Consider the following 14,949-nt stretch of genomic DNA (forward strand, 5'->3'; position numbering starts at 1 on the left):
ATAGTAGCTAACGACCAACCGAAGAGATTGACAATGGTATTTAAATGGAAATTGTTGGAGGCATTCACAAGAAGGGGGGCATATTTGGATTGGGATCTCAAGGTGTTGTTAAAGAATCTTTGAGACCATCACCTTCAATTTCTACGTAGTTTCTTTGGAAAAAGTTGCTTCTATGGAGGCTAAGAATGAAGCATTAATGGTTGAACTTGAAAAGAAAAATCTTGAACAAGAAATGATAAAACAGAAGATGAAGCACTTGGACCAAATGTTTGGGAATTTTGTGTCTAATATGAACTCTTCAATTCAACCGGAATGAGAGGGTGATAAATGATAATAATAACGACGAGATAAATGAACTTTAGTTTGGTTACTTTTATTTAACATATTTTTGTTAGATCAAATTAAACATATTATGTTCTCTTCACATAAATTGGACAACTTTATATTTTGATATTATGTGGTGATGTTTTGTTATGAGTGTACTTTTATGTCACTTTTTCAAATTTGATGTTCATCAAAATATTATTGTGACATTCTTGAGAGTAAGATATGACAAACACAATGAATATTTTAAACATTGTTTTAGCACGGAATATTGAGGTAGAATTTATATACATATTTAGACGAAACATCAATTTGTCTCTCTATAGAGACAAAATATTAGTAATTAGAGACGGAATTTATAGAGTTCGTGACGGAGCTTTGAGATGGAATAGTTTTTTTTATTAGAGACGGTGGTTTTCGTCTCCAACAATGTCAGATTTATCTCATCTTTCTTTAAACCCATGAGCGACGGATTTTACTAATTGGAGACGGATTTATTTCGTCTCTAAAGGCTTAGCGAAGATGAAAATAATGACATACTTTGTTCTGTTTCAAATATGTTTGGATACAAAATTTTCTCTTTTTTTAGACGAATTTTACCCGTCTCTATTCCCAATTTTTTTAGCAGTGTTTGTTGAATCAGCAGTTCGATTCTTGACCCCAAGAAAACCTTGAATTCACCACTGAACTTGTAGAATCTTTGATCCTGGACAAATCAACAACTTGATTCGCCAACAAGTATGCATGACCTTCAAGATTGAAAACCCATTTTTAGAGGTGACATATTAACCTTAATATTTACTTTAGGCATCTAATTATCAGGGCCGGCCCTGTGTAAGTGCAACAAAGTCCATGGCATAAGGCCTCAAACTTAGGGTGGCTTCCAAAATTTAAAAAGGAAACAACTTATACCTACAACCAAAATTCGTCACTAAATGTTCTTTTCCGTAGGTAAAAGTCTGAAAGAATCAATTTTCCTGTGAATTATGCATTTTCTATAGATAATTGTCTATTTGTCCGTAGATAAAAGTCATGTGTGAACCATTTCTCACATTTAACTACAACTTAGTTGTTAGTCACTATAAGTGGTGTTAGATATTTTTCAATGCTTTTTAAACGAAAAATTGTCAAGATTATAACGGAGCATCCGAATTGTCAGAGACGACCCGACTAATTATCCAGTTGAAGAGCCCTAAAAATCTCACTATTCTTACAATGATTACCTAAAAAGTATCCCTTAAGAATTTCTATCACAATCGAAGTTATAAGAGTTACACAGAGGATTTGAGTGTTTTGAGAGAAGAATACGAGAAAATTTCGTTGGAAAAATGTGTGGGTTATAACTTATACATTGTTTTGAAAACAAAGTTGGTTTAAAAAACTTTCAACATGTGATTCGATTCATATAAATATTATGAATCGATCCACTCACTCCAAAAACTTTCTTGGAAGTGATTTTCAACATTGTGAATCGATTCAGTAGGACCATAAATTTTCCCAAGCCATTTTAGAGAACATGAATTGAACCACTGAATCAGTTCATACACATTAGAAAGTTTTTCAAACAATTTGTAAGTTATGATTCGATCAACATAATATGGTGATTAGTGGAATCCTATAGGCAAAAACTGAAAAAACATGAAGTTTTGAAGGTTTTTTATGCATATGGGTTTATTTAACTTAGGCTTGATATAAAATTATACTTAAACTTTTAGCGATTCTCATAGATTCAATTCTAATAAAATTAGTTTTGCAACTAATCAAATTCAGTCTATCCTAACTATTGAAGGGAACATGCACTCACAATCTTGGTATCTTTTTTCTTTCTTTTTTATGGATAAAACTTGCATCAATTGAGAAATATCTTAGAAATAATTTCATCAAATTAAAGTAGGTATATTTAAAGCTTTTCTTACTGAAATTTTAGATCAAAGGCTTAGGAAGCAAGTGGTAAATGAGATAAAGGAAATTAGGTTTCAAATAACAAATAAGCTCTTGCGCAGCAAAATGTGAATAAGATATTGCTAATGGGAAACAGCAAAATCACACTACAATTGGTGTAACAGTGTATGAAATTGTTTGTATGCCATCTTGTGGGGACAATTACATTTCTCTTCTGCATGTGCTTGGGCCACTCTCGGCACAAAGAATTTCTTAGTTGTTCTATTAGAAACAAATTTAAAAGATATCATTCTATATGTCGATATCATTACTTCTACTACATGGGACAACACCAAGTAAACGCGCTTTTTCAATCTAATTGGCCCAACTGAATTCCTATAAATAGACATCTCAAGGATAGTAAAACCTCAATTGTGGGATATCAAACATTTTCCCAATGGCAGTTTCGAAAGTTCTTAGTATTTGTTTCTTTGTCTTGTTAGGGTTCGGCATTTGCTCTGCCGCTAGAACACTCCTCACCTTTGGTGTAGAACATGGCATTGGTGCAGGTTTCCATGGTGACATTGGTGTGAGTGGTGGTGGAGGTTATGGCGGTGGTGGAGGTGGAGGTTCTGCCAGTGGTGTAGATGGACATGGGGGAGGAGCTGGTGGAGGTGAAGGTGCTGGCGGTGGTGGAGGATATGGAGGTGTTGGTGGTGGAGGAGGCGGTGGAGGAGGAACTGGAGGTGGCGGAGGTGGAGGTGGGTCTGAAGGTGGTGGATATGGTGGAGGAGCTGGGAAAGGTGGTGGGGAAGGATATGGTGGAGATGCAGCACATGGCGGTGGGTATGCTGGTGGAGGGGGAGGTGGAATTGGTAGTGGAGGCGGTGGTGGTGGGTCTGAAGGTGGTGGATATGGTGGAGGAGCTGGGAAAGGTGGTGGGGAAGGATATGGTGGAGGTGCAGCACATGGCGGTGGATATGCTGGTGGAGGGGGAGGTGGAAGTGGTGGAGGTGGAGGTGGTGGTGGTGGTGCGGGGGGAGCAGGTGGTGGTTATGGAGGTGGAGAAGGAGGTGGAGCAGGAGGTGGATATGGCAGAGATCATGGAGGAGGATACGGAGGTGGAGGTGGAAGTGGAGGTGGTGCTGGTGGAGCGCATGGCGGTGGATACGGTAGTGGTGGTGGAACCGGTGGTGGATATGGGGGTGGATCACCTGGGGGTGGTGGTGGAGGTGGTGGCTCTGGTGGAGGCGGAGGTGGCGGAGGTGCGCATGGAGGGGCATATGGTGGTGGTATAGGAGGTGGTGAAGGTGGCGGCCATGGTGGATATGAGCCCTGAGTATTCAATGCAATTCAATGTTATGAAAGAATTCATAGCTCCTCTTAACTATAATAATACCAAGAATAAGATATGGTTACGAGGATGCTTATAAACTACCACTAAAATTTATCTTTGCATGTACGTTAAATGTTGAATGAATGCAAGTTGACTCACTACTATAACCCGCAAAGTTTGGTTCGATAATTGAGATTAAGCTTTTGAACTCGTGGATGCGATCGGCTAGTATTGATTTGTTATATTATTATTATTTAAAGTAAAAAACTTAAGAAATATATGTCATTTTTTTTATCTAAGCTCAATTTCTATCAAAAACAAATATGGGCCCGACCTAACTCTAATTTCATTTACAATAAATTGTGGTTTTAAACCACAATATTTGTTTGGAATTTAAAAAATTAATAGGCTTAAATATATTTTCATCCTTTACCTTTTATCGAAAAGAGTGATGTTTTAGTCCTTATTTCACTACAAGAATTTTGGCTTTTATTGAGGGAAATTAACCCTGAGTAATGTAAAATATCCCTCAGTAATATACATTACTGACAGATTGGTGTCCCTCAGTAATACTGGCGTCAGTAATGTTACTCGAAGAATTATCCCTCAGTATTGCCGAAACACTTATGACAAAACATTACTGAGAGATTAATTCCCTCAGTAATGACTGACAAAAAAGTCCGCCGATAACTACTGGTGGAATAATCTCTCAGTAATGTTCTTATCAGATTTGTCAAATTATTACTGGCAAAATAATCCCTATGTAATGTTTAGACATATCTGCAAAACTGACGGAATTTTCCACCAGTAATCTACTTCACACTTTTTTTTATGCCTTCCTACTTTTTTATTGTAATTAAATAAATAAAATTAATTAAACACAAGTAAATTAAAGAAATAAAATTTATATTTAATAAGACACAAATTAATTAAACAACATATCATCATAATATTTGTACAATCCATAAATAGTTTTCGTACAAAATCATATATATTTAAATAATATTCTTACAATTTGTAGAATCCATAAATAGTTTTCGTACAAAATCATATATATTTAAATAATATTCTTACAATCTAGAAAATTAGAATAAACTAATTATCATAATATTCAAGCAAATTCGATCATGATCTCCCTCGTGATAATATCCGCTCCTATTTCATCCGCTCCCCGTATTCTGGAGATTTTCTTGCAAAGCATCATCTATATAATTCATAAAGTATCCATATAATTATCTTGCTGCCTTTGAAAAGCTTTAACAAAAGCTCTCATGGTGGTCTGCACATATATTCAAAATTAAATATAAGTAAGTTACCCTACAAAACTAACCAACTACTCAAGAAAACATGTATGGTTAGAGTAGATTGAAAATCAATTCCGTTTGACACTCTCTTGAGTAACTAGAGTAAAATTTCAAAGTTAATTACGTCATAAGAAATGATATTTGAACAACTATTTTTTGATAACTTTTGTGACAACTTTATCTCTCATACTTATATTATGTTTTTACTTTATCTCTATTGTTTTGGTTTTATGCCAATACCTCATTTTCTTTGTAAAATTTTGGTTGTCTCAAAAGTTGTCATATAAATGGATGTTCAAATAACACAACTCTATTTTGATTTATTTTGGTGTGCCAAAAGGACCAAAACATCAATTCTTAAAAAAATAAAGGACTAAAACGATTTTAAAAAAATCCTTTTTTTATAGTAATATTATTTTAAGGGATCGGCGGCATAGGATGAAAATCACGTGAGGTGCCAACATAGTTGGTATGTCTACGAGTTTTCTTGATATCTGTCTCCCCTTGATTCAGCCAAAAATAAGATAGAGTGAACTAATTAAAATTTCAATAAACAAAAAAAAAAACAATTAAAGAATTAAAAATGGCAATTAAAAAAACTTGAACATAAAATTATCTTGTTTTATATACTTGGAAGAGTCCTGTGAGCTTAGCTCAGTTGGTAAGGACAATGCATAATATATGCAAGGTCCGAGGTTTGAATCCCAGACACCAAAAAAAAAAAATGGGGTTTGAATCCCGGACACCAACAAAAAAAATATACTTGGAAGAGTTTCGCATGATGTGTGTTTTTGAATTTAAGCTTTACCTTATGCTTCTTTGCAATATTTGTTATAAAGAGATTCGTTTTTTGGGATAAGTAATAGATACATGGAAGTGAGTTGTGTAAAAGGGATAGTGTGATGATCAAGGATTTATAGAAGGAAAAACTAAATCGTTCCTCTCCTTGAAGAAACCTGTTGAACAAAAACATACCAAAATTGAAGAAGATAACTTAAATTGGATAGGGAATCCCTGTAGCACAAAATGAGTATATAGAAACTAAACTTTAATGGGATGAGTAGGCTTAGAGAAATCAAAGAATACCTAATAATATTAAAAAACACAATCTGAAAAAATATTCAAAATAATAGCAATAATCAGGAGAGCAAAATTGTCGAACAAAAAGTGACTCACCTCATATGCTCAATTTATGTTTGGTTTTTACTTTATCCAATTTTTTTCCTTTATCCGTTAAAATGTGTAACAAACTATATCTATATTTGTGTGTGTCTATATATATATATATATATATTTACTTTTTCATTATCTCAATTATACATTTAAACAACTTTTTCTATATAAAGATTGATGTCGGAGTCATTAAAAAAAAGAATTTAGATTATATTTTTTTGTTATATTATTGGTGTCATTGAAATAGATAGATAATCATAATTAGTTTGATTTGTTATAATTTGAAAGCAAAAAATATTTATATTTTTACTTTTAATCAAAATCAAAATTTCATAAAAAAACATTGTTCATAATTTTCAAATGTCAGTGCAATAAAAAGAACGAGTGTCCGTCTTTTCGCAACTGTGTACAATAAATAAAATTAATATATAAATAAGCACAATATAGAAACGAAACGATTTAGTGTCCGTTTTAAAGGTGATATGAGATAAGGGAAATTAGGTAAACAACAACAAAGCGCATAAAAAAGGTTTTGTTAACAAGTGGTCTAAGAACACTATTTAAAGATTCTCAATTAGAAAATTATTCACTAAAAAGGTTTTAACATTTAAATTTTTCAATGTATTTAACATACAAATTCAAAAGTTTCAAGATCATTAACTTACTATTTTCGATCTTTTAAAGAGTGTCCTTAGGACATTCATTAACATTTCCCATAAAAAATAAAAATAACAAAGCTCTTTGCTCAACACAATGAGAATTAGATCAAGCTAATGGGTTACAGCAAAATCACACTACAGTTGGTCTAATAGTGTGAGTATGTACTTGTTTGTATCCCACCTTGTGGGGACAATTACATTTCTCTTCTCTGCATGTGCTTGGGCCACTCTCTAGGCACAAAGAATTTCTAAGGTGCACTATAGAAACAAACCTTCGATTTCAATTTATGTCATATCCATATCATCACTTCTACTACATGGGACAGCACAAAACGCACTTTTACAATCTCATCCCAAATTGATTCCTATAAATACCCATCTCAAGGATATGGCATTTCAACATTTTCCATAATGACAACTTCGAAAGTTAGTATTTTTTTCTTTGTCTTGTTAGGTTTAGGCATATGCTCTGCCGCTAGAACACTCCTCACCTTTGGTGTACATCATGCCATTGGTGCAGGTTTCCATGGTGACATTGGTGTGAGTGGAGGTGGAGGTTATGGTGGTGGTGGAGGTGGAGGTGGAGGACATGGTGGTGTAGATGGATATGGGGGAGGAGCTGGAGGAGGTGAAGGTGCAGGTGGTGGTGCTGGATATGGAGATGATGCTGTTGTTGGCGGTGGTGGAGGAGGAAGTGGAGGTGGAGGTGGTGGCGGTGCAGCTGAAGATGGTGGATATGGTGGAGGAGCTGGAAAAGGTGGTGGGGAAGGGTATGGTGGAGGCGCGGCACATGGAGGTGGTTATGCTGGTGGCGGAGGTGGTGGCAGTGGTGGAGGCGGAGGAGGTGGTGCCGGGGGTGCTGGTTATGGAGGTGGGGAAGGAGGCGGAGCAGGAGGTGGATATGGTGGAGATCATGGAGGAGGATACGGAGGTGGAGGTGGAAGTGGAGGTGGTGGAGGAGGCGGTGCTGGTGGAGCGCATGGAGGCGGATATGGTGGTGGTGAAGGAGCAGGTGGTGGATATGGGGGAGGAGCAGCAGGTGGTGGTGGTGGGTCTGGAGGTGGCGGAGGTGGTGGAGGTGCCCATGGTGGTGGATATGGTGGTGGTGCTGGAGGTGGCGAAGGTGGCGGCCACGGTGGATATTATCCTTGAGCTTATGATGAAATTCAATGTTCTGAAAGAATGCCCAGCTCCTCCTAACTACTATAATATTAACAACAATAAGATATGGTTAGGAGGATGCTTATAAACTATTACTAAAATTTATCTTTATATGTACGTGAAGTGTTAAATGAATGCAAATTGATGCCTTGGTCTTGAAGAGTTGTGATTGTTTATGTTTGGTTTATGCTAGCAGGGGCAGAACCTCTTGTAAGGATGTGAGAGCTTTTTATTACTCCAAAAAATTTATTTATCTTGAATGATTTGAGTACATTTTATTTTAAACTATCTAAATAGTATGTTTTTAATCATCTCAAACAAATCCATTTATAAAAAGTAAGAAAAACAAAAATTTAGAAAATTGTCTCTTTAGCGATAAATTTATCAGTTTTATTTTGACACTATCAATTTCTATAATAGTTATAGAGAAATATAACTTTATAGAAATTAAAAATATATTTAACACTTAAGTTTATTATATAAGAATTTTTTTTTTAAAAAAACTCTTTATATAATTTGTCCTAATTTGTAAAATTTACTCAGTCATAGGTAATATGGCAATCCATGGTACATTTGAAAGCAAGAGTATAATCATTTTGAATTGCCTTTTTGTTATAAAAGCAACTTTTTTCAAGGCAGCAAACAAGCTTTTTCCGATAAAATCAGGGGCATGTTCTAAAATTAAGATTTTGAGCATAATTTGATTAGAAGTTATGGAGGTATGTAGTATAATTGGTTTCTTTCATGTCTTTTCAAAGACATTTCCTATCATGACATTTAATAATGCAGACCTTATAATATGGATAAACAAGAATAGGTGAAACATAACTTTAATTGAATTTAGAAGATTATACTATACGAACTTTAAAAACATACATGTATATACACAGATCATACTATCATCATGTTTGTAAGGACTTGACTATAATGTCGATCCTTTAAACATAGCCAAAATGTCTTGACGGAAAACCTTTGTTAACGAATCCGTTATCATTAAATGTATACCTCAAATGATACTTTTTTGTTTTTGCACTTTTTCTTTGACTAATACTTCAAATTCATGTGTTTAATACCATTGGAGTACTTATTATTCTTAGATAAGTAGACGGTCTTTTACGGTTATCACAATAAATCCTAAGTCGTCTAACTATGTTGTCGACAATATCAAGTCATAAGTTAAGGTTTTGTAACCACAATGCTTGAATCAAAGCATACTATATGGTAATTTTAGGTACATTTTCTGAATTCACCCTGGCACATTCATATTAAAGAAGAAAGAATTAAAAGACAAACTTTGTTCTCGTTGAAAAGTTACACATATGAAATTATACTAGTATTTGCCCCGTGCAACGCACGGGCAAAAAGTGGTATATTGTAGTGCGTTGAATTGTTGACACTTAACACGATAACAAAATATATAAAACACATTGACATACATATATATTTGAATATATAGTTATCTTGTAATAACTAATAAATAAAACGAATACCACATCCACCACACCATTTTAGTTCGGTACCACATTAATGACTTTTAATCATCAAATGAATCGAACAATGGCTCAAAACAATTATATAGATAAATATAAGAAAAAAGTAATCAAAACAGGCCCTTGTAGACAATGCATTTGCTACCCCTGCATAGCTCCAAAATTATCTGCAAAATAAATGAAAGATACTAATTACCCATAAGAATAGTTTGTTTCTCTAACATTACTACTGATTCAAATTACACTACGCGGAAGATGATTCCTTAAGCTTCCCGTGTTCCTTGGGGTGATATTTTTGAAATTATCCTAATGAATGGGTAAACAAAAATCATGGCATTTAGCAAAAAAAATTGTAGCTGATTGGTCCTTTAAGTTAATTTGGTTTTCTCTAACATGTAAGTCCTCTAAGATGTCTGGTGAGGATACATGTCACATCATACATTTAACTGTCACATCATTTTTGTAACGTTTGGTTAACATAATGACTAAATTGAAAACGTTTACAAACTTAAAGGACTTATGACCAAAATAACTTTAAAACCAATATGTTACAAACCTTAAATTTAAAGGACCCATGACGTAATTTAACCTAAAATACATATAAAACTTATAATAAATAGACAAATAAACCAAATACCTATATCCTATAGGTGTTTGAGAAAGACAAAGTTTTCCGCTTAAATCAAATACCTATGCCTCCCATGTTTGAAAAATATAAAACTTGAACTTAAATTAAACACCTATAGCCTCCCGTATTGGATATGTTGCTTAAATATATTTGTAAAAGAAGAATATTAATGAATATAAATTTAGATTATTGGTAAATAAGATTTATTGGATATATTATTAAAACATATCCAATATATTGATTACAAATATTAATAACAATATCTTTACAACAAAAAAATGTTAATAACAATAGTTAATAGCTAAATCAAATTCTTTTAAATAAGGGTCACTAAATTTTGGAAAAGCTATATAATACATTTTGGAAAAGCTTTATAATAAGATTTATAACAATAGTTAAATAATCTGCATCTATTTTCGGTGTTGATGTTTCCAATCTGAATGATCCTTTCATTGTTAATGCTACTTTCAGCTCCTTTGAATGTGAATGCTCCTCCAAACAATCTGAAAATTATAGTAGAATATGTTAAGTATCTCCTCCAAACAATATGCAAATTATAGTAGACCATGTTAAGTACGATTTCGAAATGACCCTTCAAAAAATGAAGAAGTACTATTCTGAAATGACAAAAGTAGTCCTCAAAATACTTAGTTCAATCTGAAAATTATGGTGCTCAAAATCAATGGTATAAGTAGTCCTCAAAATACAAAATAAGTGGTCAAAAAATCTTAACTAAACAACAACAAAGTCTTAAAAATAACAGTAAAGTATCAAAATGATAAAAAATAGTTTTAACTTGGGAATTTCTTAAGTAATAACTTCTTCTAAAAGAATTGTGGATCAAATTGTTTAGAGCCTTAGTTGCCCATGTATATGTTGTCGATGTCAACTACATCTTAAAACATGGGCATTAGATCTTTTAAAATAACTACAAAACCACGTATTATTTTTCAACACTTTTAGTCGATTTTTCAGCACACATTTTATTGCAATCAAAATATGAAACTACAGTTTGATCCAGAACAAAGTATCTAAGAATGGTTGAAATGATTGCATAATTAAGAACTAAAAAATGCATTATTTCTTGTGAAAGGTCTTATCTCATCCGGATGTGGGACTCTATAGCACGTCTCCACATTAAAATTTCCTTCTCCTCACTTTGCAGCATACAATATTTGTCATAAAATTTCATTAGAAATTAGATTATTACCTTACAGACATGACAATCTTCCATGATATACAACCTTGAGAAATTGCTTCTAACCATAATCATCAAAAGTCATCGGCAGCATTTCATGAATGGTCAAAAAAGCTATAACTCCACCAGCTGTAATCAACATAGAACCAGTTAGCTAAATAAAAAATGCATAGGGCTGTTCGTGTTAAATACTCTATAGCTCACGTGTAAGAAGAATATACAAAAATAATAACAGTTGCTTGAAACTCAATTGCTCTTTTACCATTGATATATGCCTCTATTACATCTTCAACGACAATACTTATTGTCCAAACTTCAGAGGATCTCATTTAATAATGATGAAGAGGTATATATTAATTTAACTAACTCAGTTAGTTGAGAGTAAATGCATCGCACATAAGACTTCAAAATCACAACATTCAAGCAACAATATTCTCAACTTTCGCCACAAAGAAAAAATGTGAGTAAGGAATATCCAATATATTTTTTTACAGTGTAAAGATGACTTTCATTTAATAGTGTGAGATGTGTTAACATCCCTTGTTTCTAGATGAAAGGAAATCGAATGTTCAATCATTGTGCTTACAACAACTTCCTAACAAAGTAAAGAGAAAATACCTGAAAGGGAAAAGAAGAGTCTTACACTCAACAGAGGCATCTTCATAATATACAACAACTGATCCTTCAACAACTTCCAGTTCAACAGCTTTCAAGGTTCTTGGCAAATAATTTCATTCTCCTCCTTCAATTTGAAAAAATTGATGTGTTCAAAAGATGATTATGATAAGAATCTGACCTGAAAATTTCAGGTCATTAAAAAGGAAACAAACTCATATAGTTTTGCTTCTATAGGATACTCCAAAAACATACCAAACAGTAAGGAGAAATTCTCTAGTTAAATAGAATTTGTGAATATCCACTAAATTAACATGTATCTCTATAAGAAGGTAGCAAACCAACCACCTTTGAATCCTAACTTCATTTACTCATTCAACATTCATAAAATAATAATCTAATTCTAATTAATTAAGAAAAATTAAATAAGTAAATTAAAAAATAAGATTGATCTTACTTGCTTAAGAGCATCAAGAACAACAATTTTGTTGATCTTCAACATATGTATACGAAATTCCTTCACAAACCTTCAATAAAAACAACATTAAGGGCATATATTAGTTCTAAATTAAATTTGAACTATACATCACAGAATAAAAAAAGTTCTAACATTCCAGATGGATTTAGTTCAAATATGAGATTGAAGCATCAAATCATCCCGGATGGATTTAGACGTAAAAGCATTGAGTGAGTCTCAACAATCAAAACAAACCAAACAATAAGGGCAAAACTTGGCAGAAAGTTGATGAGAATAAAAATACCTTATCCAATAGTTGATTTGTGGTGGACAGTGTTGATGAGAATCCCATGCAACTCAGCTAGGGCATCAATCATGTCATAGTTAACTTGAAAATATTAAGAATGTAAAATGAGATTAGAGAAAATAGAAGAATTGCTACAAAAGGGAAAAACCAATGATAATACGCATGAGAGGATTGAAACATATAACCTCCAATAGCACCAAAAGCCATGAAAAAATAACCATGAAAATTACTAATAATAGCAGTAACTCCATGTTGAAAAGTTACTCAATAACAATCTAATGTCATTATCATAGTTAATACTTCATTAAAAAAACTAAGAGCTCGGCTAACTAAATCATATTGTAAATATACTTCTCCAAATTCAAATTTTCAGGTAAATATACTTCTTGTAAAATATGGCCAACACAAAATGGTCAAACATACCCAATATTGTCCTTAATGACATGATATATAACTACCAATTGTAAAGATAGGGATAGGGATCTAACCTGTTTACTTGAGCCACATTGAAAAGATATTTTCAATTATTTGTTGTTTTCTGAAATAATACAATTAACATGGTTATAGCAAACAAATCAATATCTATGAAATCAACAAAGAAATAAAAATCAGAATCCAATATATATCTATTGTTACCACTGGATTTTAGGATTTCCCCAAATTGGACTTCACCCCTGCTCCTTTAAGATTGCTTTCATATATCCAAGTTATTACACAAAAAAAAAAAAAATTAAAACAGCAACAAATTCATATATCAAAACAGAATTATAAAAATCCAGTGAAATCAAAACTCATGAAATTCATGAGCAACAAATTCATCATCAAATTCATCCTATTTCCACTTAATACAATTAACTTACATACCTATTTTCACAAATTCATCCTCAAATTCATGCGGAACAATCTCTGATTGAACATGCAAAAAAAAAAACACTTTAGTAGAGTAAGAAGTAATCTCATGTCAGATTTAAGGAACAAAATAGAATGGTTCTTACCTCCAGCGTGTGGTGCGCGTTGCTTCTGTATTCTTTTCCGACGAAGCGACGGCGGTGACATAGGAGAGGAAGTGTGGTCGCGAGAGAGAAGGAATGGAAAAGAGATTATGGAAGTAATGAAGTGTGAGAGAAGATGAGATTCAAATTTAAGAGAGAGAAACCAAAAATGGGGAATGAAATTGTGCTTGAAGAGAGAGAATGTAGAGGATCAGATTGGGATGATAGAGAAAAAATAAAATAGAATGAGAGAAATATTATATGTTGGATAGGAATAAGAGAGAAAAAGTAGGAGGGAAAAAAGGGATTGAGAGAATTTGAATTTTGAATTTTGAATTGAAGAGGGAAAATAAGAGAAAATGATATTTTAATGTTTATGATTGATTGAATGCTTAAAATGGTAAAAATAAAAGTAGTATTTTAATGTGACGTGGCAAGAATGATGTGATTGATTGACACCTAGGATTAGTGGCTTAAAAATTGTTCCCCATTTGTATATTATTAAGATATGAAATTGAAGTAATACTGAAATGAGATTATAAAGAGAACAAGAACAAAAAACACAAGATATTGCTTCAAAAAAAAAAAAAATACAAGATATGAAATCACGATATACAAGATGGAAGAAACGTCAAGACTTTAAAGTGATAAGTCCCATGATCATTTGTCACAATGATATATAAACTTTTGATTAGAACCAATAAAGTTCACTCAATAAAGTTCATAAAATAAGAAAGTGAGTGTTAGAAAAAGTGTTCAAAAGAGAGTGTTGCTTACAGTCTAACTCTATTCTTAAATAAAAATATATACAAAAAGTTGATGGTCGGTTTCAACCATCATTAAGGTTATAATTTAATTGTAAAACTGGTGTACATATAAGTATTTCATGGCTGAAGTCCTTTATTTGACGAGCGCCTCATCAAGTCAACTAACTTGGCAAATGTAGTCGGGAGAGAGGAGGAGAGAAATAACTATATGAAATTATCAGTGAGGGTTTTCTTGCTCCATTTATTGGATGTACAATATTCGCTGACAAAAGCAACAATCACATTGATGTGATATTTCTTGAGGCGCTGCAGGATCTTGACACGCTAGACACACATCATGAATAGTCATGGGGTGGGGTGGAAATGTGTTATCTGTACCATTATATATCTGAGACAACCAAGTCCACAGTTACTTTGATGGGCGGATACTTTACCCTAATACAAGTAATTAATTCTACTTTAATAATTTAATTGATTTTATCTTTGTTTCTGATTTTATATTTTCAATTACAATATGTTTTTATATATATAGTTGTGTTTGTTTTTTAAGTCATGGTTTGTGGAGCATCACACAAACTTATTTTCATATAAGGTGCATCGAGAATACTCACCATACATGCCACACGCTACCCACTTTATTCCTAGGAGGGGACACAC

The 14,949-nt window shown here is 33.0% G+C and overlaps 2 protein-coding genes and 1 long non-coding RNA gene across 4 annotated transcripts; 2 read left to right on the forward strand and 1 right to left on the reverse strand.

Moving 5' to 3' along the window:
- The first annotated feature begins 2,610 nt into the window (after positions 1-2,610).
- Positions 2,611-3,702, forward strand: LOC146900108 (uncharacterized). The gene has a single exon (XM_085738922.1). The coding sequence runs from the start codon at positions 2,663-2,665 to the stop codon at positions 3,542-3,544; it is 882 nt and encodes a 293-aa protein (XP_085595048.1). The 5' UTR covers positions 2,611-2,662; the 3' UTR covers positions 3,545-3,702.
- A 3,373-nt stretch (positions 3,703-7,075) lies between these two features.
- Positions 7,076-7,998, forward strand: LOC146900109 (uncharacterized). Its single transcript, XM_085738923.1, has one exon. The coding sequence runs from the start codon at positions 7,089-7,091 to the stop codon at positions 7,827-7,829; it is 741 nt and encodes a 246-aa protein (XP_085595049.1). The 5' UTR covers positions 7,076-7,088; the 3' UTR covers positions 7,830-7,998.
- Positions 7,999-10,122: 2,124 nt separating this feature from the next.
- On the reverse strand, positions 10,123-14,033 carry LOC146900110 (uncharacterized). 2 transcript variants are annotated; one of them, XR_015024061.1, is made up of 9 exons: positions 13,529-14,033; positions 13,398-13,439; positions 13,170-13,224; positions 13,022-13,071; positions 12,531-12,614; positions 12,227-12,296; positions 11,798-11,896; positions 11,167-11,283; positions 10,123-10,459 (listed from the first exon to the last, which is right to left on the reverse strand). It is a non-coding gene; the product is annotated as an uncharacterized LOC146900110 (long non-coding RNA). The 2 variants fall into 2 exon arrangements; XR_015024062.1 differs by having other exon boundaries at positions 11,773-11,896; positions 13,529-13,780.
- Positions 14,034-14,949: the final 916 nt, after the last annotated feature.

This window comes from Medicago sativa, chromosome 8 (genome assembly GCF_051527215.1).
Source record: "Medicago sativa cultivar Bolivia chromosome 8, Bolivia_mono, whole genome shotgun sequence".
NCBI classification, from domain to species: domain Eukaryota; kingdom Viridiplantae; phylum Streptophyta; class Magnoliopsida; order Fabales; family Fabaceae; genus Medicago; species Medicago sativa.